Genomic DNA, 25,813 nt, shown 5'->3' on the forward strand with positions numbered 1-25,813 from the left:
CCCACTGTTTTGTAGAGTCTTTAGAGAAGGCTCTTGGAGATGGAGAGAAGAAGTCAGTAGGATCCCAGGCCTCCACCCTGTTGCCCCTCTACTTTTAAAAGTTTTACAAATTCGGCTTCCTTGTGAAATTTATTTGAAGGGGTTCTACCGCTTAAAAACCCATTGTCTTAACATACTGATGCTCTCCGTGGTTGTCAATGTTGGCTGCATATTAATCACCTGCAAAGCTTTAAAAAATTCTAGCTATCCCAAATCAAGATATCAAAATCTCTATGGATGGGAACAGAGCAGCAGTAATTTAATGTGCAACCGAGGCTGAGAATCACTGGGTTTTTTTTTTTTTTTTTTGAGGGAGAAAGAGAATGTGAGAGATGGAGAGAGAGCACAGAGGGAAAGGGAGAAGCAGACTCCCCGCTAAGCAGGGAGCCTGATGCAGGGCTTGATCCCAGGAGCCTGAGATTATGACCTGAGCCGAAGGCAGATGCTTAACCAACTGAACCACCCAGGTGCCCCCTGAGAATCACTGTTCTAACTTCTTATTACCAACATCCACTTTATGATTCACTGGATCATTCCATTCTATTCTAACTTATTAGCCATTTCCAAGCATCAGTTCAACTGCCTCACTAAGCCTAGATTCCATAGCTAAATCATGTATCAATATTCTGAAAGCCACAGTTCCCATGTTTTCCCACCACATCCACCTTACTGAATGCTGATTGGTACAACCAATATTTGTAGTTTCCATTTTCTGTTGGACTCTCAATAACTTCTGCCAATCCCCTTAATTTACTTCCATTTTCTTCTTTCTGGGTCAGAATAAGGGCTAATATGAGCACCTATACTTTCTAGCTCACTTTTCAGGAACTTCGCCCTACTAATGATCCTCTTCCCATCTTCCTTCTCAGCTTATAATTAAAAGTTCAACTCTCTTATTCCTTAGAACTCCCTTACCCCTGAATCGCCCTTTAACTCACCACTGTCTTATCACTTTTCTCTCTTTTTTACACAGTCAAGCTTCTTTAAAGAGTACTTTTGATAAATGGCTCTATTTCTTTACTCTTTGCTCCTCAACGCACAGCCATCCACTTCTCCCTCCTACCTCTCTGCTGAAATTAAAGCAGACATATTTTTCAGCCTTTCTGTATGTGACCTATCACTTAATACCACTGTCTAGTCTTTTAAATATCTTTTTCTTGTCTTTATTTCTGAGAAATTACTCTTTCCCAATTTTCCTTCCTTTCCAACTTTTCTCTTCTCAGAACACAAACAAAGGCGTTCATGCATGCACACGGGCGTGCACTCCCCCCCCCCCACAAATATATATTCCTAACAAAGACCTTTCTGCTATATTTGACATTTGCATATACAACAAACTGCCTGCTAGTGGTCTTCATATGAATAACCAATAGGCTCCCCAAACTAAACCATTTCCAACACTGCCCTCCTTATTTTCCCTCCCAAACCTCTAACCCTTCTCATATTCTTGGTCTGCTTTGGGGGAAATCTAACCAATTTAAGCCTTTAGCAACTCTTGGTTGGCATATTGCAATAGCCTCACGATTGGTCTCTCTGCTCCTGGGTTAACGTCCCTAAAACCAATCTAACATACCAGAGATCAGCAAACTCTTTTTGTAAGGGGTCAGATAGTAAAAAGTCTCAGTTTTATGGACCACATGATCTCCTTTGCAACTGTACAACACTACTGTTGTTGCCCAAAAGCAGCCATCATAATATATAAATGAACAGTATAGATTACAAACTTTATTTTTGTTTTTGAAGATTTTATTTATTTGACAGAAACAGACAGGGAGAGAGGGAGCACAGCAGGGGGAGTGGGAGAGGGAGAAACAGGCTACCTGCTGAGCAGGGATCTCAATGTGGGGCTTGATCCCAGGACCTTGGGATCTTGACCTGAGCTGAAGGCAGACCCTTAACAACTGAGCCACCCAGGTACCCCTAACTAAAACTTTATTTACAGAAATAGGTGGCAGACATGGGCCATAATCTTCTAACTCCTATAAAATACTGTTTTCGAACTGCTCTTAATACTAAATTTATCATGCATATAACCTTCTTAAAACCCTTTAATAATTGCTGTGTTCCTCTGGGCTACCTTCACATCTCAAATGTACTTTAACTTTTATACTCATATTTAGAGGTTATCTTTCCCTTATATCAGAAAGTAAACTCTCTGTATGTAGAAACAATGAGGCTTAAAATAATGTCACTGAGTTCACTACCTATCAAGAACTGTGCGAAGGGTTTTACACATACTATCTTATTCAGTACTCAAAACAACCATGAGGCAATGAATATTATTATCCCCATTTTACAAATAAGGAAACAGAGCCACTGAGCTAGTAAATGAGAGTCAAAATTCAGTACCACATCTGATAGGCTCCAAAGCTAAACCTGCTATTCCATTGTATAAATTCTATGATGTATAAAATAAACTATCAAAAAGAACCTATCAGAATAACTTAACTAGAAGTATAAATGGAATGTCATCACATATAATCTTAGTACTGTGTTTCTGAAGCTATTTCTTAAACTAAAAACGAACTTTGCTATAGTATACATGATGAGGTAAACCACCATAAAGTAAGATACATTCATCTCCATTATTTCTACCTGTGCCCTCAAATCATATTTTGAGAGAACCCAAGAAATAATAATAGTCTTGAAGTGAATTCATTTTACCTTCTGTCACTGGCTGAAGTTTGGAAGATCGTTCTGAATCCGGAGAGTGCAGAGGTTCAGGCTCTTTCAGACTTTCCAAATGCATAAAAGGATCATAATCTACAGATGCCAAATCAGAGAGGCTCATTGGAAAATACCTTGGATTGCTAAAACACTGAGCTCCATAAACACACCCGTGTAATACCTGAAAGAATGAGGGGAAAAACACGGTTTTCCTTTTCAGTGAAGATAAATAAGATAATAGGAGAAAAAGGTCAACTGGTAGTATAAGAGCTTGACAAATTTTTAAATATTTTAAAACTCAATTCTTCAAGGTAAAATTTAACACTTCTTAAAAAGAAGAATGAATAAAATTTAACTGATGATTCTCACATTCAACAAAGATTCGACTCCTTTCAAAAATCTGCAGTGAAACTACTGTGTCTTGTACGATGAAGTTTTAATTATCCTTAAGTACTGTAAGATAAATCTACATTCTCAGAAAATACCTAGCTCTAAAAAAATAAAAATGCAATACTAAGAAATGTGATTTCTGTTTTAAAAACTGTTGGTTACCAAATAAACAACAAAGCAAACAAGTTGACCTTATAAATGCAATTGAGGACAGATTTTTCTATTTTATCATTTTCTGCTCCTGTAGCATGGACTGGCTGGAGCAGTGTCTTTAGAGGTAAGGCCATGATCCAGTCCAGAAGGCACAGAAGTAAGGATACCACCAACTGTAACAACAACAAAAAAGATAATTATTATTGTAAACTCATAAAATAAGATCTTAATATTTTTAGCAGAAATTCACCAACTTATTTTTTGTCTTCCAAAATTTATTTCAGGACCTATCAACCCTAATTCTACCATGAATATTTACTTAGATCTAACTGATTCTAAAATATTGTATGTGAGTATTATTGTGGGTTTCTTCCTTATATTTTAGAGCCAGCACAATGAAACCTTAAACATAATAGAGACAGAACTGCCAAAATTACTTTAAAATTACTATAAAAACACTGAGCTTAAACGAGGACATCAATTAGTTGACTATTTAAAACTGTTCAAGGAATGGACAAATGAAAGGTCTGAGTTCATATATACTACAATCACTTCTACATTCCTTTTAAAGAACAAAAAGAACCAAAAAAAATCACAAAACTGATATTCTCAGTATAACCAGAAAACAGAACATCTAAAATTCAAATTATCTGTAGGTAGAAAGTACACAGCAAATCCCAACAAGCTTTTCCCCAATCTCCCATTACAAACTTCCATGAAGAGCAAGGGCAGTTTGGGAAAAATTGTAAAAGAGAGAAAAGAACCAGGTACAAACCAGAAACCAAGCCAGAAAGAAAAAGTCACCCTAAGTGTGAGAATACTGAAAAAATGTACTGGTAGATAGATACTGAATGGTTAAAAGGGACCTAAAAGTACACACACAGGAAAGGTAATGCTTTGGGGGAGAAGAATGTTAAGAAGGAATAGGGAGACATCCTGTGGAAATCATGTAGTAAAAAGAAAAAGCAAAAAAGAAATTTAGGATCCTGCAAGACTTAAATTTTAAAAACTGTGGACCTGGGATGGAGCCCCATGTCGGGCTCCCTGCTCTGCGGGGAGTCTGCTTCTCCCTCTGCCTTTCCCCTGCTTGAGCTCTGTCTCTCTCAAATGAATAAACAAAATCTTAAAAAAAAAAAAAGCTTAAAAAAAACTGTGGACCTATAATTTCTCCCCTCCTTAAAAAGTATCATCCAATAAATTGATGGTTCTTTAATTCCTCTCCTTAAAAAGACAATAACCACTATACTTTGTTAAACCATCAGAAGAGGGAGCTCTTGAGGTAGGACTCTTGTAAACCACCCAAGTCACCAATCTTGTCCACAGAAATGAAGTAGTCTTCATCTATATAAAAGTATTATAAAAAGAAAACAAAAAATGAGAATCTAAGAAATTCAGCTAATGAAACCCCCATCCAAAAAAACCAATTATGAAGCAGAAGAAAACTACAACACAACATTCTAATCTAAATTATCAAACAGCATTAAGATATGGGGGACAAAGAAAACCCCATCTTAAATCAGAAATTAAGAATTAAGAAGAAATAGACCAAGAAAGGAAGAATTGTTTCAAGTCAGGAAATGAAGTAAAAGGACAAAATTTAGAAATGAAGCCTAAATGATAAATGCCTAAGGAAGAATAAATTTGAAAAAACAAAAACAAAATTTAACACAGGGCATTGAAGAACAGTGGGATAACACCTTAAAAAAATGAGATTTAAAAAAAGATAAAAAGCATCAGAGAGAAATGATTGAAACAGAAGATAGAAAAAGAATATCCAATTTACATATAATTGGAGTTTCTGAAATATACATGTTAAAAAAGTCCACCAGAAGCCAGGACAAACCGACCTGCAATAATCAACTCTAACACATATCCTGATAAAACTTTAAAAGTGAGACTTCAGACATAAAGAAAAAATATCCTTAGGGCCTCCTGGAAAAAAGATGAAATAATTTACAAGGGCAAGAGTATAAAACTGGCATCAGACTTCTCAAAAATAATGCACAAAGCAAGGCAACATAAAACAAAAACAAAAAAACTTAAGGAAGGTAAATGTGAACCAAAGGATTCTACATCTAACCAAGATGTTTCTCAAGTGTCAGGGTTACAGAAGAAGTTTTAAATATACAAGCACTCAGGGAATTCTGTATTCATGAGACTATCTTGAAGAATAAAGATGAACTTCATCTAACCAAGCAGTTGACTGAGAAAGTTCAGCAAGAAGAATGGTGAGTATCTGATATATTTAGTTACAGAGCTAAGATAAAAAAAAAAAAAATAGGGGCGCCTGGGTGGTGCAGTCGTTTAAGCGTCTGCCTTTGGCTCAGGGTGTGATCCCGGCATTCTGGGATCGAGCCCCACATCGGGCTCCTCCGATGGGAGCCTGCTTCTTCCTCTCCCACTCCCCCTGCTTGTGTTCCCTCTCTCGCAGGCTGTCTATCTGTGAAATAGATGAATAAAATCTTTAAAAAAAATAAAATAAAGGTAGAGATTACTGCGGAAGAATCATTCATTATATGACATATGCTATATGTTATATGTAGAAATAAAGTAAAAATGGAGGCGACAAGAAAGGAAAAATAAAATAAGTTAATAAAACATACAGGCAACAGATAGAGGAGATAAAGGATACCATTTAATAATCACAAACCACATAAAAGGTGTTTTAAAAAATAAAGACTTCATTAAGAAAGCAAGGCAATAAAGACATTTTAAAAAGGTATACGTAGAAAAGTAACCAAAAGAGCAAAGTATAAAATTTCCTGAATACCAAAAGGAACTTAAAAAATAAAAAAGGAAATATATCACGTAGAAAAAGAAACACAGAAAATGTAATATGCAAATTAGAATTTAACCCAAAAAGCAATAATGTTAAAAGTTGCAATTCAAAATGAAGATAAAACATTTATGAATATCTATGTATCAAATAACATAGTGACTATCTTTATAAAGTAAATATTACAACAGATACACGGAAATAGAGAAACATTAAGGAGACTTTAACATACCACTCTCAGTATAAGACAGATCAAGTGGACAAAATACAGGCATACTTCATTTTATTGTGTTTTACTTTACATATACTGCATTTTTTTAATAAATTGAAGGTTTGTAGCAATCCTGTGTTGAGCAAGTCTCTGAGCACCATTTTCTGACCGCCTTTGTTCGCTTCATGTCTCTGTGTCACATTTTGGTGATTCTCACAATATTTCTAACTTTTTCATTATTCCTATGTTTGTTATGATGATCTGTGATCTTTGATATTATTACTGTAATTGTTTGGGGGTGCCACAAACCATGTCCATATAAGATAGCAAACTTACTCAGTAAACGTGTTTTGACTGCTCCACTACCCAGCCCATCTCTCTTCCCTCTCCTCCCTATTCCTTGAGACACAACAATACTGAAATTAGGCCAATTAATAATCGTACAATGGCCTCTAAGTGTTAAAGTGAAAGGAAGAGTCACATGACTCTCTCTAATCACGAGCTAGAAATTAAGTCTGTGAGGAAGGCATGTCGAAAGTCAAGACAGGCTGGAAACTAGGTTTCTTGTGCCAAACAGCCAAGTTGTGAATACAAAGGAAAAGTTTTGAAGGAAAGTAGAAGTGCTACTCCAGTAAACACATGAATGTTAAGAAACTAAAACAGCTGTATTGCTGATATAGAGAAAGTTTTATGGTCTGGATGGAAGATCATACCAGCTGCAAAATACCCTTTAGTCAAAGCACAATCCAGAGCAAAGCCCTAACTCTCTTAAATTCTATGAAGGGTGAGAGAGGTGAGGAAGCTACATAAGAGAAGTTTGAAGCTAGAAGAGACTGATTTGTGAGGTTTAAGGAAAGAAGCCATCTCCGTCAGATAAAAGTACAAGGTGAAGTAGCAAATGCTGATATAGAGGCTGCAGCACGTTATCCAGAAGATTAGCTACACTAAACAAGAGATTTTCAATGTACACAAAACAGCCTTCTATTCGAAGATGCCACCTGGGATTTTCATAGCTAGAGAGAAGTCAATGCCTGGCTTCAAAGCTTCAACAGACAGGCTGCCTCTTTTGGGAGGGGCTAATGCAGCTAGTGACTTTAGCTGAAGCCAGTGTTCATTTACTATTCCGAAAATCCTAGGGCCCTTAAGAATTATGCTAAATCTATTCTGCCTGTGCTCTAACATGGAACAACAAAGCCTGGATGAATCACATCTGTTTACAACATGGTTTACTGAATATTTTAAGTCCAGGAGCTCTGATGGAGATGCAAAATGACATTAACGTTGTTTTCATGCCTGCTAACACAACATCCATTCTGCAGCCCATGGATTAAGGAGAAATTTTGATTCCAAGTCTTATTATTAAATACACTTCATAAGACTACAACTGCCATAGATAGTGATTCGTCTGAAGGATCTGGTTAAAGCGAATTGAAAACCTTCTGGAAAGGATTCACCACTCTAGATGTCATAAAGAACATTCATGATTTATGGGAAAAGGTACAAAATATCAACATTAACAGAAGTTTGGAAGAAGTAAGAGAGTCCAAACCTCATGGATGACTTTGAGGAGCTGAGGATTTCAGTGGAGGAAGTAACTGCAGAATTGGTAGAAATAACAAGAGAACTAGAATTGGAGCCTGCAGATTTGACTGAACTGCCACAATCTCATGATCAAACTTTAATGAATAAGGAGTTGGTTCTTATGAATGAGCAAAGAAAGTGGCTTCCTGAGATGAAATCTACTCCTGGTGAAGAAGCTGCGAAGACTGTTGAAATTACAACAAAGGATTTAGAACATTAAATAAACGTAGTTGATAAAGTGTTTGAAAGGACTGACTCCAACTCTGAAAGAAGTTCTATACCATGGGTAATACGCTATCAAACAGCATTATATGCTACAAAGAAATTGTGGGAAAAAAGAGTCAGTCAATGCGGCAAACTTCCTTGTTGTCTTATGTTCAGAAATTGCCACAGCCACCCCAACCTGCAGCAATCACCCTGATCAGCCATCGACACTACGGCAGGGCCCTCCAGCAGCAAAAAGATTACAGTTCACTAACAGCTAAGATGATGGTAGCATATTTTTAACAATAAAGTATTTTTAAATTAAAGTATATACACTGTTTTTTTGGGCATATTGCTACTGCACACTTAATAGACTACAGTGTAGTTTAAACGTAACTTTTATATGCATTGAGAACCAAAAAATTCATTTGGCTTGCTTTACTGAGTTATTCACTTTACTGTCATAGTCTGAAACCAAACCAAGTACCTCCAAGGTACTTATATAGGGTATGCCTTATATAAGGTATGCCTATATAATCCATATGAACAAGCTTATTTGAGATCTTCAATAATAATACTTAACAGTATTAAAGAGATCTTGTCAACAACAGAGTCTGAAAACAGTACAGAATCTAACAAACAGACCCAAGTAATTTCAGAAATTGATTATTCACTAAAGGGCAAAATGGAACTTGTAAATCTGGTTATCCATTTGGAAAAATAACAAAAACTGTATCTCTATCTCAAAACATAAAGAATAAACTTCAAATGGACAAGGGATAAAAATGTAAAAATGAAACCATACAAGTACTAGAAGAAAACATGTGTGAATTCCTCTTTATCTAGTTACAGAGAAAGGCTTTCTACCTATGACTGAAAATTCAGACACAACGAAAAATAAATCAACTACATAAAAACTAATTTTTTCCATGATTCCCTACAAGAAACAATAACAAAAGTCCACCATAAACAAAAGCAAAAGACAAATGGGGGGAAAAAGAAAGTATTTGTAATATATATCACAGTTAAGAGCTAATATCCCTAGTACGTAAAATTTGAGGGGCAAACACTAAAACCTGACAAAAAATATAAGAAGATATGAATAGATGGGGCGCCTGGCTGGCTCAATTGATGGACCATGTGACCCTTGATCTTGCGGTTGTGAGTTCAAGCCCCATGTTGGGTGTAGAGATTACTCAAATAAATAAATCAATCTTAAAAAAAAAAAAAAAGGAAGGATATGAATAGACGATTCACAAAAATAAAATTAAAAATTAGGCCATCAGTAAACAGGATATTCAACTTCACTTATTAAAAGAGAAAGGTAAATGAAAAGTACAGTGAGATTGTTCCATCACACTGACAAAAATTTTCAAATAAGACACACTGTGTGGTTGAGACTCTGGGCAAACACACAATTTGCTTCTGGGAATGCCAATATCGACAAAATTACCCATCTGTTTACCTTCTGACCCAGCAATGCCACTTCTAGGAATATACCCTGAAGACACATTCCATTATGCAAAAATATACAGGCACAAATTAGTCACTGCAGCATTCTTTGCAATTGCGAAATTCTGAAAAAACCTTGTATGTCCATACATAGGAGAGTGAGTTGAATAACTACAGTACATTCACACAATGGAGTAATAATACTATATAGGTGCAAAAAGAACATGGAAGATCTTTATGAATTGAAGTATTGTGAATGTCCAGGATATCCTGTAAGTAAAAAAATCTAAAGTACCAAAACATATCTAGAATATGGTATCCCTCAACAAACAAGGAGAAAAAAAAATAAAAATGTATCTGCTCATTTGTGCAGAAATAAAGAATTGATAAAGCATAAACTAAAAAACAAAAACAAAAACAAAAACAACAGGAACTAAACACTAAAATTTAGGAATACAAACTGAAAAAATTATCTGAACTATATTTCAAATGAATTTTATAATCACACTGAAGTGAGGCTAAAGGAAGGGAGGAGTAACCTAAATAATTTTTAAACACAGCTTTTGAACTATACACTCTGTTGGTAATTATATACAGGCATAAATATATTCTGAAACTGCTTTTTATTTTTCTAAACCTGCACAAAGAAGTAAATATACTGTGGGTAACTGTCGATAATGGGAGCTAGGTTCTCATCATTGGGGCAGGTCATTACAAATATGTAAAGGGGAGGACAGACAACCTTGTGTTGGACTGAAATCAGAGGTGTCAAGGTAAACTCACGGTGTTTTAATACACACAAAGAAATACAGATATGCATATATTGCATATACATGTAAAATATGTATTACATATTTGTGTGTATGTTATGTATTACTTGTTTTTTAGCTCTGTCTGGTCAGAGAGCCTAAGAAAAACACAACCCAATGACAATGTAAATACTTAGTTCCTAGATCTTTATTTGAGTTCTTTGGGGAAATGGCTAATTCCAGTACTGGGGCAAGGAAAAATACAAGATGAGTCTGAAAAATTCTCTGGTGACCGAATTTAAGGAAATACTCAAAGAACAATGAGGAGGATATGATAAAAAGGTCAAAGAAGCCAATTTTAAGGGCATTCCCACTGGCTAAATCCGGAACATTTTGAGCTTTGAAATAATGATTATAAAAACCTAAAGATTACAATCCATTGCATAAAATAAGAATGATCCCACAATGATAAGATGGATAGGGGGTAAGAGAAAGCTCTTCCCTATCACAGAAAACTAATGAATGTAAAAGTAATGACAGAATTAGGAAATCACCATTTGGAACTATCGTAACATTTAATTCTGGTAAGAGTTATCAATGGCTAGCAAAACTACTTAGTAAAGGTTTAAGGAATAATAGGATATTTATATAGTCTCAAAGTGTCTTCCTACAAGATACTTATTAATTGGAAAAAGTAACATTGCAGCCTGGCTCAAGCTCTTAGCTGTCCCTCACACCTCTGTGACTATCCAAGCTGTGTCCTAAAAGGGTGGGGAAATGCCAATATACGTATTCAGGCTCCTGAAAGACTGCTAATTGCCTAGCCCTTCAGCTCCCTGATGCAGGCTGACTGGAAGGCTGACTTTCAGGAGCAGCTGGGAAAGTTGGGGTATTAGCTATGCAGTCTAGCCCCTAACAGAGAGATTGAGAGCTGGTTATTTTTGCTTACTGGATCTGTGCTAAGCCAGAGGAAACAGTTGCTGGAAGTGCTGGTGCAAACAGAACCACCACGGTTTTGTGTGTTTCTAGAGAATTCATGAATGCCAAGTTCTGTCCGCTCCCAGAACAGGTGATTTGGGAGCCACTCACTTAGTGTTGACAAGCTCCTTCTAGGGAAAAGCTGGAGACCTGGTTTTACTGTTGGAGCCAGACAGAAGGAGAATACAGGGGAAATGCCCACTGCTTCTAACGGGCTTTCAGGAGGACGGCAGTCAGCACCCAGATGAAGGCTGATTAGAAGCTAAACCCTCAGGCAGTAACTGAGAATATAGGCAGTCAAACCCTCTACAGGGAAAGAACGCCTGTTCCCTCTGTGAACCCTGAGCGAATAGCGATAGCAGGTGCTCACACTCTTGTTAACAAGTGCTCCTTTGTTCCCTGTTATTCTATGGGACATGTGAATATAAGCCCTGTTGGCTTTCAGAGCCAGGTGATTTGGAAGCCCATCCCCGGGGTGGCAGACTTAAAAGTTGGGGTGCTAGGTGTGTGATCTAAACCCTTCTCTCCTCAGAGAGACCCTGGCAGTTGGGGGTTCTCTCCTGATTGTGCCAACAGTGGGGTTTATCGCAAGAATGTGCCTCAAAGTTTCCTACGTATTGTGATGTGGGTATTTTCTCAGTTGCCTGATGTGGAGGATCATTCAACTAGTTTCTGGATTTCTCTCAGAGAGAACTGCTCCATGTGTAGCTGTATCTTCGGTGTACCCACAGGAGGAAGAAAATTCAGGAGCCTCCTTTGTCTCTATTTTGGTGACTCCCTGCTCTGTTATTCTTCAAGGTGCTCTACCTTGCTAATAACTCTTCTCACTCCGTAACTTCTCCTTAAGGGATCATATATATTCCCATAGCTTAATACTACTCATGCGCTGATGATACCAGTAATTTTGTTTCCAGCTTCAAATTTACTACTTTAGGTATACAGAGTTGGTTCGCTGGTGGTTTTACTGGGCAATAGTCCTTACATGCAACACAATGAACATTGAAATTCATCTTTCTCTACCAACTCTGCTCTTCTGAGATTTCAACCATTATGATTAAGAGATGGTGACACTGAGATCAGGAGAACAGAATGCAAGACTCGATGTGAAAATGGAAAGGAATAAAATTATTTTCAGAGGAGATGAACAGAATCTAGAGCAGCCTTGATTAATAGAACTTTGTGCAATGATGGAAATAGTATATATTTGTCCATGTGGCTATTAAGTACTTGAAATTTGGTTAGCACAAATAAGGAATTAAAATTTTAATATTAATTTTTAATTTAATTTTATTTAATGTCACATGGTTAATAGCTACTATCCTGGGCAGCACAGGTCTAGTGTCTCTATAACATGTTATGTACAATGCCTAATATATAAAAAAAAAACTAACAGACATATGAACAAACAGGAAAATGGAATCCACAGTCAAGAGGAAAAGATTTCAATAGAAACAGACTCAGCAATAACTCAGATATTGAATTTAGCAGACAAGGACTTTAAAATAATTATGATAAACACGTTAAAAATCTAAAAGAGAAGACAGATATAACTGATGGAGAAATGCAGATTTCCGGAAAGCTATGGAAACTATGAAAAGAACCAAACAGAAACTTTAGGCTGACAATACAATATCTGAAATAGTTAAAGGAGTCTCACAATGAATTTACTGAGGTAAATGCAATCCTGTAGAACTTTTTGTGGCCAGAGGGTATGACTTCTTCTATGTGCCACAGCTCTATTATACATACTCTCCTTAATGGAAATTTCATTATTTTCTACCAATAACAGCTATATAAAGATGTATGGCTGCCTTCAGAGTTGATGAATTCCTCAGAATTACTAATTTTCAGGCATAAACAAGACCACAATTTGGCAGGATAAAGTGAAATAATTAAAAATGAACAGAATATTCTGCAAGGTTCCTCACAGTCCTGAGATTCAAAGACTTTATCAAATGACCATGATTAACTTGAAATTTGAACTAAAATATAATTTAGTTACACTTAACGTAAAGATATATTTCACATTACAGTGATTTTAAGCACAAAATGAATTAATGTTTACCATGTAAATATATATATCTTTGCAACTTTAAAATATAAATATTTTACTAAACACACATTAAGTATCAAACAAAATTTCAATTACCCTCTTATCCATTTCATAAGATGAAGCTTCTGTACTTGGCAAAAGATGGGTAATGGTGGCTATTAGGATCTGTCAGCAAAGAAAAAAAAGTTCAAAATATACTAAATTAATGATGCACCCTAAAACTTAAATGTTAATCGTAAAGTGCTATAAAATCTGTTGATGAAAGTTCATCCTAAATACATTTTTAAATCCTAAATACATTAACACTGTTACTTCAAAGTAATTTTTAATAGGTAAGCTTTTCAAGTATTCCTAACTATCAATCATTTATAATCCTCGTATGTATGGAACCAAAATCATATAAACTCTGTCAACTATAAATGGATTTCTTACAAATTCAATTCAGGAATCAATATATATAAACACGTATAACATATGTTCATAGAAAAATGAGAGGATATAGATGAGCAAAAAGATTTATAAAAGTTATTTGCAATTCTATCACTCAAGAAATCTATTCTGCTCAACAAATTAGTTACAAAAGGAATGTACTTCAACATAATAAAGGCCATATATGACAAACCAACAGCTAACATCATACTCAATGGTGAAAAGTTGAAAGCTTTTCCTCTAAAATCAGGAACAAGACAAGGATGCCCACAATTGCCATGTCTATTAAGCATAGTACCTGAAGTCCTACCATAGCAATTAGGGAAGAAAAAGAATTAAAAGGCATCCAAATCTGAAAAGAAGTCAAATTATTTGTTTGCAGATGACATCATCTTATACTTAGGAAACCCTAAACATTCCACCAAAAAAGTGTCAGAACTAATAAATGAATTCAGTAAAGTTTCAGGATTAAAAATCAGTATACAAAAATCAGTTGCATTTCTATACACTAACAAAGGACTGTCAGAAAAAGAAATTAAGAAAGATATCCCATTTTCAGTAGCATTAAAATCAATGAATCAATGAAATACTTAGGAATAAATATAACCATGGATGTGAAAGATCAATACATTGCAAACTATAAAAGACAGATGAATGAAACTGAAGACACAAATAAATGGAAAGATATTCCATGTTATAGATTGGAAGAATACTGTTCGATTGTTCATACTACCCGCAGTGATCTACAGATTCAATGTAATCTCTAACAAAATTCTAACAGCACTTTTCTCAGAAAAAGAAAAAAACTATCCTGAATTTTGTATGGAACCATAGAAAACCTCAAAGAACCTACAATCTTGAGTAACAACAAAACTAGAGGCATCATACTTCCTGATTTCTAGCTGTATTATAAAGCTACAGTACTCACAACACAGTACTAGCAGTAAGGCGCTGACATAAAAACAGGTACATCAACCAGCGGATCAGAACAGAGAGCCTAAGACATAAACCCACATATTTACGGTCAACTAATACTCTGAATAGTATATGAATAAGTTTGATACAAAAAATAAAATAAAAAATTATTAAAAGGCGGCAAAAATGCACATACAGTGTTATTTACTCTGGAAATTTCTTGAACTCATTAAAATTTTTTATGTGCATGTTAAAAATGTCAACTAATCTTCGACAAGGGCAGCAAGAATGTACAATAATGAAAGGACAGTATCTTCAATAAGTGGTGTTAGAAAACTGAATATCCACATGCAGAAGAATGAAACTGGACCCCTATATTACACCATTGACAAAAATGAAGTTGAAATGCATCAAAGACTTCAATTTAAGACCTGAAACCATAAAACTCCTAGAGGAAAGCATAGGGAAAATATTCTTGATATTGGTCTTGACATTGATTTCTTGGATAAGACACCAAAATCACAGACACCAAAAGCTAAAATAAACAAGTGGGGCCATATCAAACTAAAGAGCATCTGCACAGCAGAAGAAGCAATAAACTGAAAAGGAATGGGAGAAAATATTTACAAACCATGTATCTGGATAAGGGGTTAATACACAAAATATATGAAGAACTCATATGACTCAATAGCGAAAAAGCAAATAATCCAATTTAAAAATGGACAAAGGACCTGAATAAATGTTTTTCCAAAGAAGACATTCCAATGGTTAATAGGTATATGAAAAGGTGCTCAACATCACTAATCATGAGGAAAATGCAAATCAAAACCACAATGAGATATCACCTTACATCTGTTAGAATGGCTGTTTTCAAAAAGACAAGAGATAACAAATGTTGGCAAGGAGGTGGACAAAAGAAAACTGATACACACCATTGGTGGGAATGTGAACTGGTACAGCCTTTATGGAAAACAGCATGGAGGTTCCTCAAAATATTAAAAATAGAACTAGCACATGATCCAAAAAAAAACCCAAAAAAACCAACAAACAAACTACCATAATGATCCAGCAATCCCGCTCCTAGGTATATATCTGAAGGAAATGAAATCAGTATCTCAAAGAGATACCTGCACACCATGTTCACTGCAGCATTATTCACAACACCAAAGACATGGAAACAATGTAAATGTCCTTCAATGAATAAATGAATTCAAAAAAATGTGTGTATATATACACACAATTATTACTCAGCCATAAAAAAGGAAATCCTGCCATTTGTGACAACATAGATGAATCTGGAGGGCATTACTATAAATGAAATGAGCCGGAGAAAGGCAAATACTGTATGGTAACACTTAAAAGTAGAATCTTAAAAAAAAAAAAGATGCTGATTTCATAGAAATAGAAAAGAATAGTGGTGGCTAGGGGCTGGGAGGAGAAGAAGGAAATGGGGAGATGTAGGTCAAAAGATATAAATTTTCAGTTATAAAAGCAGTAAGTTCTGAGGATCTAATGTCATGGTGGATCTAACAACATGATCATATAGTGAATATCTGGAAGTTGCAAAGAGCAGACCCTAAGCATTCTCACCATGAACAAACAAACAACCGTTAACTATGTGAGGTAATGGATGTGTTAATTATCTTGACCTTGGTAATCATTCCACAATTATCAAATCACAATGTTCTACATTTTAAATATATACAATGTTTGTCAACTCTTTCTCAGTAAAGTTGAGGGGAAAATAAGGAAATCGACTCTCAGGGTGCCTGGCTGGCTCAGTTGGTAGAACATGTGACTCTTGACCTTGGGGTTGTGAGTTAAAGCCCCGTGTTGGGCACAGAGTTTAAAAAAAAAGAGAGAAAGAGAAATAAAAAGAAAAATCTACTCTTGTCTTTCCAGACATTTGTGTGTGTGTGCGCGTGTGTGTAGGTAAATAGATTTTTAAAAAAATATTTTATAATATGGCTTTTTAAATTAACATATATTATACTCTGAATAGTATATGAATAAATTTGATACAAAAATATGAAATAATAAAACATTATTAAAAGAAGGCAAAAATGCACATACAGTGTTATTTACTCTGGAAATTTCTTGATCTCATTAAATTTTTTTATGTGCATGTTAAAAATGTATAGGGGTAAATTTATTATATTTAACAGGCTCATAATAAATGAAAAATACTTACTTGAATAATTTTCAAGGGAGAATCAGGCTGGTAAATCTGAAGTCTAGGTACATAATGAACCAGCATGTGAAGCATGTTACAAGCTACATGGGCTACTGTTTTATTAGTAAACTGTAATAACAACAACAATAAATATTCATTAATGCATTAGCTGCTGAAAAACTTTAAACTTCATGTTACTTTTCGTCATTCTATATTTATTAAAATATTAAGATAAATACACGCTGCAAAATAAAAATTCACAACACATTCTTAAAACACAATTAACTTTATTTTTAATTTTGTGTTTGTCCCCATTTAAGTTTTATTCCATTTTCTCTTACCTAGATTTCTGCAACAGCCTGTAAACTGCTAATTTCCTTACCAATCGCTTCCCCATTCCAGTCTACTATACCAACACTTTCAAATTAATCTAAAGAACTGCTCTGATGCTGACATTCTCTATGCTTAAAGCTCTCAGATGACTCCCCAGTGGTACAAACTCAAATTTATGTTTAACTCTCTATTACCAAATCTCCCCCACTCTTCAAGCCTTGGCCAAATGTCTCCTCTTTCCAAAGTCTTCTCTATTACTTAAGTGATCTCAGCTTCCTCTGACCTTAATTAGCATTTTACATGCACCACTCATTTGGTTCTCTCAGCTTTCTGTTTTATTACTCTTATTTTAATCCTTTACAGCTGTCGTATTAATCTCTTGAATCTAGTATTTACAATTATTTTTTATTCTGGTATCCCTCACTCTGACTAGCAAACCACCTCAAACACAGTACATACTCAGAAATATTTATTAAATAAGTAATATTTGTACCTTTTATGTTCAGAATTCTATACAGATACAGTATTACAAGTTATAAGACAAAAATATCAGGCATACTTTCACAAGCAAAAAATTTACTCAGTCAGACTCTCCAAGTAATTAGGTTATTATTATTTTTTTTAACAAATCTTACTCTGGTTACAGAGAGCATTTAACTTGAATAATAAAGCCAAATCACTGAACAGCTCAAGAATTCAGGAAGTAGTAAGGATTAAAGAGTAGGCTACAAAAATACTGATGAGGAAAAAATAAACAACTCTATATATGTTGTTAGGTGACATAAAAAGTTGAAATAAAATAGGTTATTGCTAGGATATCCTAAATTCAAGAGTAGGACCACTCTGAAGGAAAAAGGATCAAAGAAATAATATAGTAATAAATTAAGGAAAACATTTATTAAATATTTTATTCTATAGGGACACAGTATATAATTAACATTTGGAGAAAAATAGTCCTGCGTTCTATACTATAATAAAATGTTCCACTAAATAGGTTTTTTTTTTTTTTTTTTTTTTTTTTTTACCTTTAAGGAAACACAAATTACATTTAGAGCTTCCTTGATTTGAGGATGATGAGACTCATGGACTAGTTCTTCACAAATCCAAATACCTAAACTGCACAACGCTACACATCTGCAAAAAAGGCAATCAACAATGACATAAATAGAAAACGACACTTGAAATGAAATGAAACCACCACCACAACCAAAACACCCACAACCAACCAATCTAGAATGAACACGCACTGTTTAAGTGAATCAATTTGTTACTCTGTACATTAGCTCTTCTTAAGCAAGAGAATATAAGAGGAAAGCACATGACCCCAAACTCAACGCCTAGTTTTCAATCATAATTTACTACCAAGCTCAAAGGTGGGGATAACACACAGGATCTTTGTAGCAAACCCATATTAATAAATCGATATTGCCATAAAGCTTCTCAAATATATAACCTGCTTTCAAAAAAGGTAAGAGTGTGATTTTATTGACTGACAGCACAAAATGTACTTTAGCAAAAACATGAAGCTGATGGGATAAGTCAAATATTATTTTCTTTCCTTCCTTCCTTCCTTCCTTCCTTCCTTCCTTCCTTCTCTTTCTTTCTTTCTTTCTTTCTTTCTTTCTTTCTTTCTTTCTTTCTTTCTTTCGTAGAGAAGAGGGGAAGGGCAGAGGGAGAGGGAGAGAGAATCTTAAGCAGGTTCCATGCCCAGTGCAGAGTTTCTCGCAACCCTGAGATCATGACCTGAGCCAAAATCAAGAGTCAGATACTTAACTGACCGAGCCACCCAGGTGCCCCTAAATATTATTTTCCTAACTCTTAATTTTAACATAGCTAGCTATAAATTCTTTGTAAAACAAATCGGCAATACAAATAAAATTCATACACTTCATAAAGGGTTTCCAACAGAAACAGAACTTGTAGAATTTTTTCTATTCCCTAACATCTTGTGAAACTTCATTTCCCTATTTCAACTGAGTTTAAGCTTGAAGGGAGTTATTTGATCAGAATCAGAACTTTCATTAGCGTATTCAAGTATAAGCTTCTGATGAGGTACTTACTGGTTCCCTCAACTCCTAAAAAAGTCAACTCCTTCAGGTATCTTGGTATACTTGGCATGTCCTGATACCGACATTCTTAAATTAAATTTTGTAGAATGTTAAATTTCTGAATAATTCAAAGCAGAAATCTTTCTTCCTGAACATAGTGGATCAGAAATTCTTAACTCTCTTCTTTCAGTTTATCATAGTGTTAATGCTAATAAATTATTTACTAGCAAAACCACCAGGGCACCTGTGTGGCTCAGTTGGTTAAGCATCTGCCTTCGGCTCAGGTCATTATTTGGGGGTCCTGGGTTCAAGCCCCATGTTGGGCTCCCTGCTCAGTGGGGAGCCTGCCTCTCCCTCTCCTCCCAGCTTGTGCTTTCTCTCATTATCCTGTCTCTCTCAAATAAAATCTTAAAAAAAAAAAAAGAGTATCTGACCTACCGTGCAGGACCAGAGGGCTCATCTCTTGCTGAGCTTAATACAGTTTTAATTATGAGCTCCTAAAATAAAGGGGAAATAACCAGTAATGATTAAGATTTCATTCATTCATTCGTTCATTCATTCATTCAAATATTTATTAAATGGCCACTATGGGCCCAAGCACTGTATCCGGTGCTAGGGATACAACAGTGAAATAAAACAATCTTTGTTCTCACCTGCATATTTTATTAATAGAGTCCAATTTTATTAATAAAATTAGCTAAATAAATAACAATATGGACTGAATATTTGTGCCTCTCCCCAAATTCTTATGCTAAAACCCTATCCCCTAAAGATGATAGTATTAGCTGGTGCTTAGGTCAGGAGGATGAAGACCTGATGAATGAGATTAATGCTCTTATAAAAGAGACCACCAAAGAACTCCTTTACAAAGTGTCCCACTTTGTAAAGACACAGCGAGAAGGTGCCAGCTATGAACCAGTGAGAGGGCCCTCATCAGAATGCAGTTCTGCTGGAGCCCTGAGCTTGGACTTTATCAGCCTCCAGAACTGTGAGAAATAAATTTCTGTTGTTTATAAGCTACCCAGTGGGTAGTATTTTTTTTGGTATTATTTTGTTACAGCAGCACAGACTAAAATAAATGATTTCTGAAATTTATAACCAAATATATATTTCAAAAAAAGAATCATTTTTCCTGATTAAAAGATTAATAAAAAGCTCATTATAAGATAATTAAAACAGATTTACTTGCTCAAAAGTGTGAGCATCTTTTCAAAACTCTGAGAAATATTCATTTAAAAGCAAGCCTCCTCTTTTTTGATAATCTGTAAAACATTATAATGTGTGAGTTTGGGGATAAGTGCTAAATAATAGTTAAAATTATGTAAATGAATAAAATGTTCAAAAAGGAGAAAAAAGAGAGTAATTCTCTAAAGAGAGGATCTTATAGTAAGTGTATGTTTAGCAGGCAGAGAAACACCACCAGTTTATTAAGGAGCCCTAGAATATTTAATTTTTAATTAAAAATCAAGATGGATCTGTACAACATAAGTCAAAGTTGAAAAGATTTGGGAAGGTCAGGAATATCAACATGGGTCAAATACTGCAGTGGCTAACTAAGGAGAGGAAAACAAGAATACCACTAGGCTTGATAATTAAGAATCTATTTGTTCCTTTTTTAGAAAATCATTCATTCATTCATTCATATATTCACAAAGCACTTATTAGCTACATAGATTGTAAGCTCCTTAGGAGGAGTAACCTTCTACTTATCTTTGCAAACTTAGCATCTAGCTCAGTGGCTGGCAATTAATAGGTACTTCGAACGTATCTATTGTTTAAGCCCAAGAGCCTTCTATGTAATAGATCCTGTCTTAAATGCTGGAAAGAAACAGGTGGTTAAGATGCGGCACCTATCCTCGAGAAGTTTACATTCCAGGGAGAGAGGCAGATTTGTAAACAATTACAACACAAGATGCCATATACAAGGTTCTACGTGAACAGTTAAACTTCGGGAAGTCACAGAAGGCTTCACAAAGGGGTCTTAGGTAAACAGGATTGACAAATGATCAAGGTCAAAGACTAAGATTATTTGTGTTTGGGTGATTAAGAGAGACAAGAAGAGGAAAACAGGTCTATATAATGGATGTTTTAGGCAGAAAGAAATGTATTTTCAAAAGCACGAAATTGAAAAACAGCATGGTATGTTCCATGTGGCTATGTGGCCACGGTTTAGAATACACAGAGAGCTGTTTTCGGTGAAAATGTGAAAATTAAATATGACCACTATGGCATGTAATTTTCCCTTAAATCTTCAGTTTTCTAAGAATAATCATTATTTTCTTAAGCTTTTTGCTTTCTTCATCATTATTACAATTAGCTTTTATTTTGGAGATACCCCTTTCCCAGAGTTTGTTTTGATTTTTTAAATAATCTCAGCCATTACTACCTATACAATGACCAGAAGACAATAAGGCCATTCAAATGCAGATCATATGTAGTAAACTAGGCTAATGCCCAGGAAACTCAAACCTGCCTGAGCAAATGAAAACTATTACCTATCCTTGACCTTCAGGATCTTCTGAAAATAGAAGAAACCAAAGATATTATATCTCTGAAGACCAAAGCTCAATTTCTATAGTTTTTATTAACTGTTATTATTGCAAATTTGCATTGACCTATACAATTTTATGTGTAAGTGAAATTCACTTGTTTAACAAATGTTTCTCGAGTACCAGAGGCCAAGCATGTTAAGCTCTGAGGATACAGGAGTAAATAAGACTGTGGTATCTATTTGTCTGAAACATAAATCAAACACTAAACAAGTAATTACAAATGCTATAAATATCGTAAAGAGAAATATGGCTGGTATGAAAAGTATCTGCAGAAATGCAGAAAACTGGATTGAAAAAATTTCTTTCGGAGAAGGCAAAAGTTTAAAAAAAAAATTATCAGCATGACTTTTGAGGAGATATAATGCTTCGGGTACATGGATTCCCCACCCCAATTCCACAGTTTCCTACAGCAAAACAGAATATTCCATTACATTGTTTGATATATCACATGGGGAAATTAGGAGACAGAGAGTCAAATTTGCAGATTTCATACCATCTCAGTCTTAGAAGCCTTAGAAATAGCATAGTATCTGCCTCACAGGATGTTTCAATAGATGTTCTGTGAGTGAATGAAAGAATCCTAAGATATTGATATATGAATGGATTCAATAATGAGAAAATGTTTCCTAAGAAGTTATCAACACAAAAGACTATGCTCCTAATGGACATTCTAGTCTTGTGTCTGAGGGGAATGACTGGTTAACGTTAACAATTACGTGGATTTCTAAAGGAAAAGAAAGAATACAAATTTTATCGTATGTTGTTATAAAATTATTTAAATGCTAAAAATTAGCAGCTGATTTCTTACCTTAACATCTGTAAACTGAGACACAGCAATATCAGGAATGTTGGGATGGAGAGCAGGCAGTTCACAATATAAGTTAGGGAAGCAAACCAAAGATCCCAGAAGAACTTGCGCTTCCACTCTCGGTGCCTAGGTAACAGATTTTTATAATCTTTACAATGTATTTGATTATGTCATTAAATTACCAGAAAAGTTACTTTATTACCTAACCATATTACAAAGAGAAGTGAGAGCAAAAGACTAAATTAAAAAGGAAACAGGAAAGACAAAAAGATTCAGGTTTACACCTATACTTTCCACATGAACTACTGCTATTCTCAATAAATAATGAACAAACAGCAGAGCTCTCCTTAAGAGCAGCAAATAATCAGAAATCAGCCACAGTTCACGGGACTGTAAATAAGAATATAGCTTGGCTAACTGCATAAAATTACCCTAATTTTGAGAAAAAATATAAATATTTCCATTTTAAAGGCACCTCACACATCATAACATATTGTACTAATGAGATGGCTTATGTCACTAGATTATGTTTTTTACTATCTAAGGACTAATAAAGTAACTAAGGATAAAAACATTAACTGTCTCTTCAAGAAACAGGCACTAGTCTAGATGGTTTTTATGATCTTATGCACATTTTCTCATGTACAACACCTACACTACTTACTAAAAACAGTCAGAATTTATGCTTGGCCTGCAGATGATGGTAACTTTTCATCTTTTTTCCTTAGCTGTATTAAGCCATTTCTGAAGTATCAGCACTGAGCATTTCTTTTTCTTCCTCTACCTTCTTGCACGTCCACCAAACACCAACACCCACCTACTAATATACTTATTAACTAAAATGCCTACAATATTAATTTACATGTTTAATGATAACAAAAATGCTAAAACAAATCTGCTAGAAATATACTACTTCTATTCATATAAAACAAGAATCTGTCTCCAAAAGGATTTCCTTATGTTTCTAAATGTTATTATAGAGGCAGTGGAGTACTTTATTATGATTATCAACAAAAAAACTCATTTCCATATTTAAAACATAATCCAGATTTGCAGATAAAAGACACCACCATAAAGGGGGTAGGGTAAGCTTGTAGACACCATGACAATTTAAAATTAGCTATAGGGGTGCCTTGGCTAGCTCGGTCGGTAGAGCATGCGACTCTTCATCTCAGGGTTGTAAATTCAAGCTCCATCATGGGTGTTGAGATTACTTTGAAAAATAAAATCTTTAAATTAAAAAAATAAAACTAGCTATAAAAGTGAAACTGATAAAAACCAGTATTTTAAAAGAGATTAGCTAAGGGTTTTTCTTTAAAGTTGGATAGGGTAACTAAGAATGTTCAGGTATGTGGAGCATATTGTAATGTGATTACAATTAAGAAAAGCAAACCTAATCATTTATTTTGTAATTTGTCTGGCAGGGGAAGAAAGGAGCTGCCCATTAACAGAAGGAAGATGATGTGTATGGGATCTAAAGTGGAATCCAAAGAGGAAGATTTGGGCTGCGTAACTTCCAACATCATCCAGAGGAAAAGACTAACCTTAACCTGACAGGAGAGACATGAGGTGTCGGGTTTGATTCCTGCAATAATTTGTTTTCCTACGCAGTCTTTCTCAACAAGTGTTCCTCATATGAACCACAGAAAACAGAAAATGACTACTTTTCAAAATTTTCTCAAGGATGTTACAGAGCTAGTATCCTTCTAGAGGCACAGGAGGTGAATTTTGTCACATAAAATGGATGCCTAAGGACATCAGGGCTTAATTCTGCACAATCTTGAGAAAGTGCAGGAAATGTGCTGATTAGTCGTCTAGAATAATTGGCCTACGGAATAGTAATTGTTTTCATAGTAAACTGATAAAAAAAAATTACAGTAGTTCATGCATCAGTCTCCTCTGAGTTCTACCAACTTGTGTCAGTATCCAAGAGATTGATAATCTGTGTACACTAATACTGTAATAGCCTTGTAACTTATTTACCATCTTTATTTGCCTTCCATTTAATCTACTCCTAGATTAATACACTTATTTTAATGTTGCCAAAGCACAGATTCAATCATCTCTCTCCCTACTTCAAAAAATTTAACTGTTTATCTAATATAGCATTATCATCTGATCCCTCACATTCAAGGCCTTCTGAATATAGTCTAACTCGGTGGTTCTCAATCTTCGATGTCCATGCCAATTATGTGGAATATAGCTAAAATGTGCATGCTATTTTAGCAGGTCTGGGATGCGGTCTGAGACTGTGAATTTCTAACAAGCACCTAGATCATGCCAAATGTTTCTGGTATGCAGACAATGCTTTTTGTAGCTGGGATCTAAAGTACTTTTCTGTTCTTTTTGTCCACTACTTCCTAGTTAGATTAACCTGCTTCGAAAAAAGATGCAGTATTTGTCACTCCTAGAACACAGCCTACTCATGCCTGTTTCCATCCTGGCACGCCTTCCCTCATCAACATTTTCACTTAGAAAATTATTAATAATCTTTCAAGGACCCATTCAAATATCTTTTCCATGAAATATTCTTGATGTCCCTACACAAATAAGATCTTTCCTTTGTTTGAATTACCAACTAATTTTATTAAACAAACTCTTACATTGCACATACACAATGTGTCCATATAACGTTCCAACCATTTTCCAAATGTTAATTTAATCCTTATAAAATTACCCTATGAAGAAGGTTATCTCCATTTTATAGATGAAGAAACTGAGACACATAGAAATTAAGTAATTTGCACAAGGTTTCACATTTACTAAGTGGCAGTGGTGGGATTTGAACCCAGTCAGCCTGGCTCTAGACTCCATGCTTTTTTTTTTTTTTTAATATTTTATTTATTTTATATTGAAAGGGAGGGAGAGAGAGGGAAAGTGAGCACAAGCAGGGGGGTAGGAGCAGGGGGAGAGGGAGAAGCAGACTCCCTGCTCAGCGTGGAGCATGACATGGGGCTTGATCCTAGGATCCTGAGATCATGACCTGAGCTGAAGTCAGATGCTTAACCAACTGAGCCACCCAGGTGCCCCTAGACTCCACTTTTTAACCATTATATTGAGCTCCTCCTATTGGTACTTACTTATTGCCCTACATTCTATACTTGTTATCAATTAAAAAACATCTATATAAGCATGGTGCTGTGCTAGGTCCTGGAGATACCAAGATGAGTAAGATGTGATCACTATTCTTACAGAACTGAAGAAACGGGGTTAATAACTAGCTATAAATACAGGTTCTTCCCTTATCTGAACATATCTACTAGGTGATTGCATCCAGTTTCATAGCCTTCAATAACATGTAT

The 25,813-nt window shown here is 35.1% G+C and overlaps 1 protein-coding gene across 5 annotated transcripts in view; it reads right to left on the reverse strand.

Annotated features, from left to right (window-relative positions):
• RALGAPA1 (Ral GTPase activating protein catalytic subunit alpha 1) overlaps positions 1-25,813 on the reverse strand; it is a 258,914-nt gene that overhangs the window by 99,123 nt on the left and 133,978 nt on the right. For all 5 annotated transcript variants that reach the window (XM_048221044.2, XM_026513605.4, XM_044389462.3 and 2 more), the window contains 7 exons: positions 22,512-22,637; positions 19,590-19,648; positions 18,129-18,237; positions 16,789-16,899; positions 13,350-13,418; positions 3,288-3,422; positions 2,704-2,887 (listed from right to left, as the gene is read on the reverse strand). In XM_048221044.2, the coding sequence (XP_048077001.1) occupies positions 2,704-2,887; positions 3,288-3,422; positions 13,350-13,418; positions 16,789-16,899; positions 18,129-18,237; positions 19,590-19,648; positions 22,512-22,637 (793 nt within the window). The remainder of the gene's footprint in view (positions 1-2,703; positions 2,888-3,287; positions 3,423-13,349; positions 13,419-16,788; positions 16,900-18,128; positions 18,238-19,589; positions 19,649-22,511; positions 22,638-25,813) is intronic.

Source organism: Ursus arctos, unplaced genomic scaffold (assembly GCF_023065955.2).
Source record: "Ursus arctos isolate Adak ecotype North America unplaced genomic scaffold, UrsArc2.0 scaffold_37, whole genome shotgun sequence".
Taxonomy (NCBI): domain Eukaryota; kingdom Metazoa; phylum Chordata; class Mammalia; order Carnivora; family Ursidae; genus Ursus; species Ursus arctos.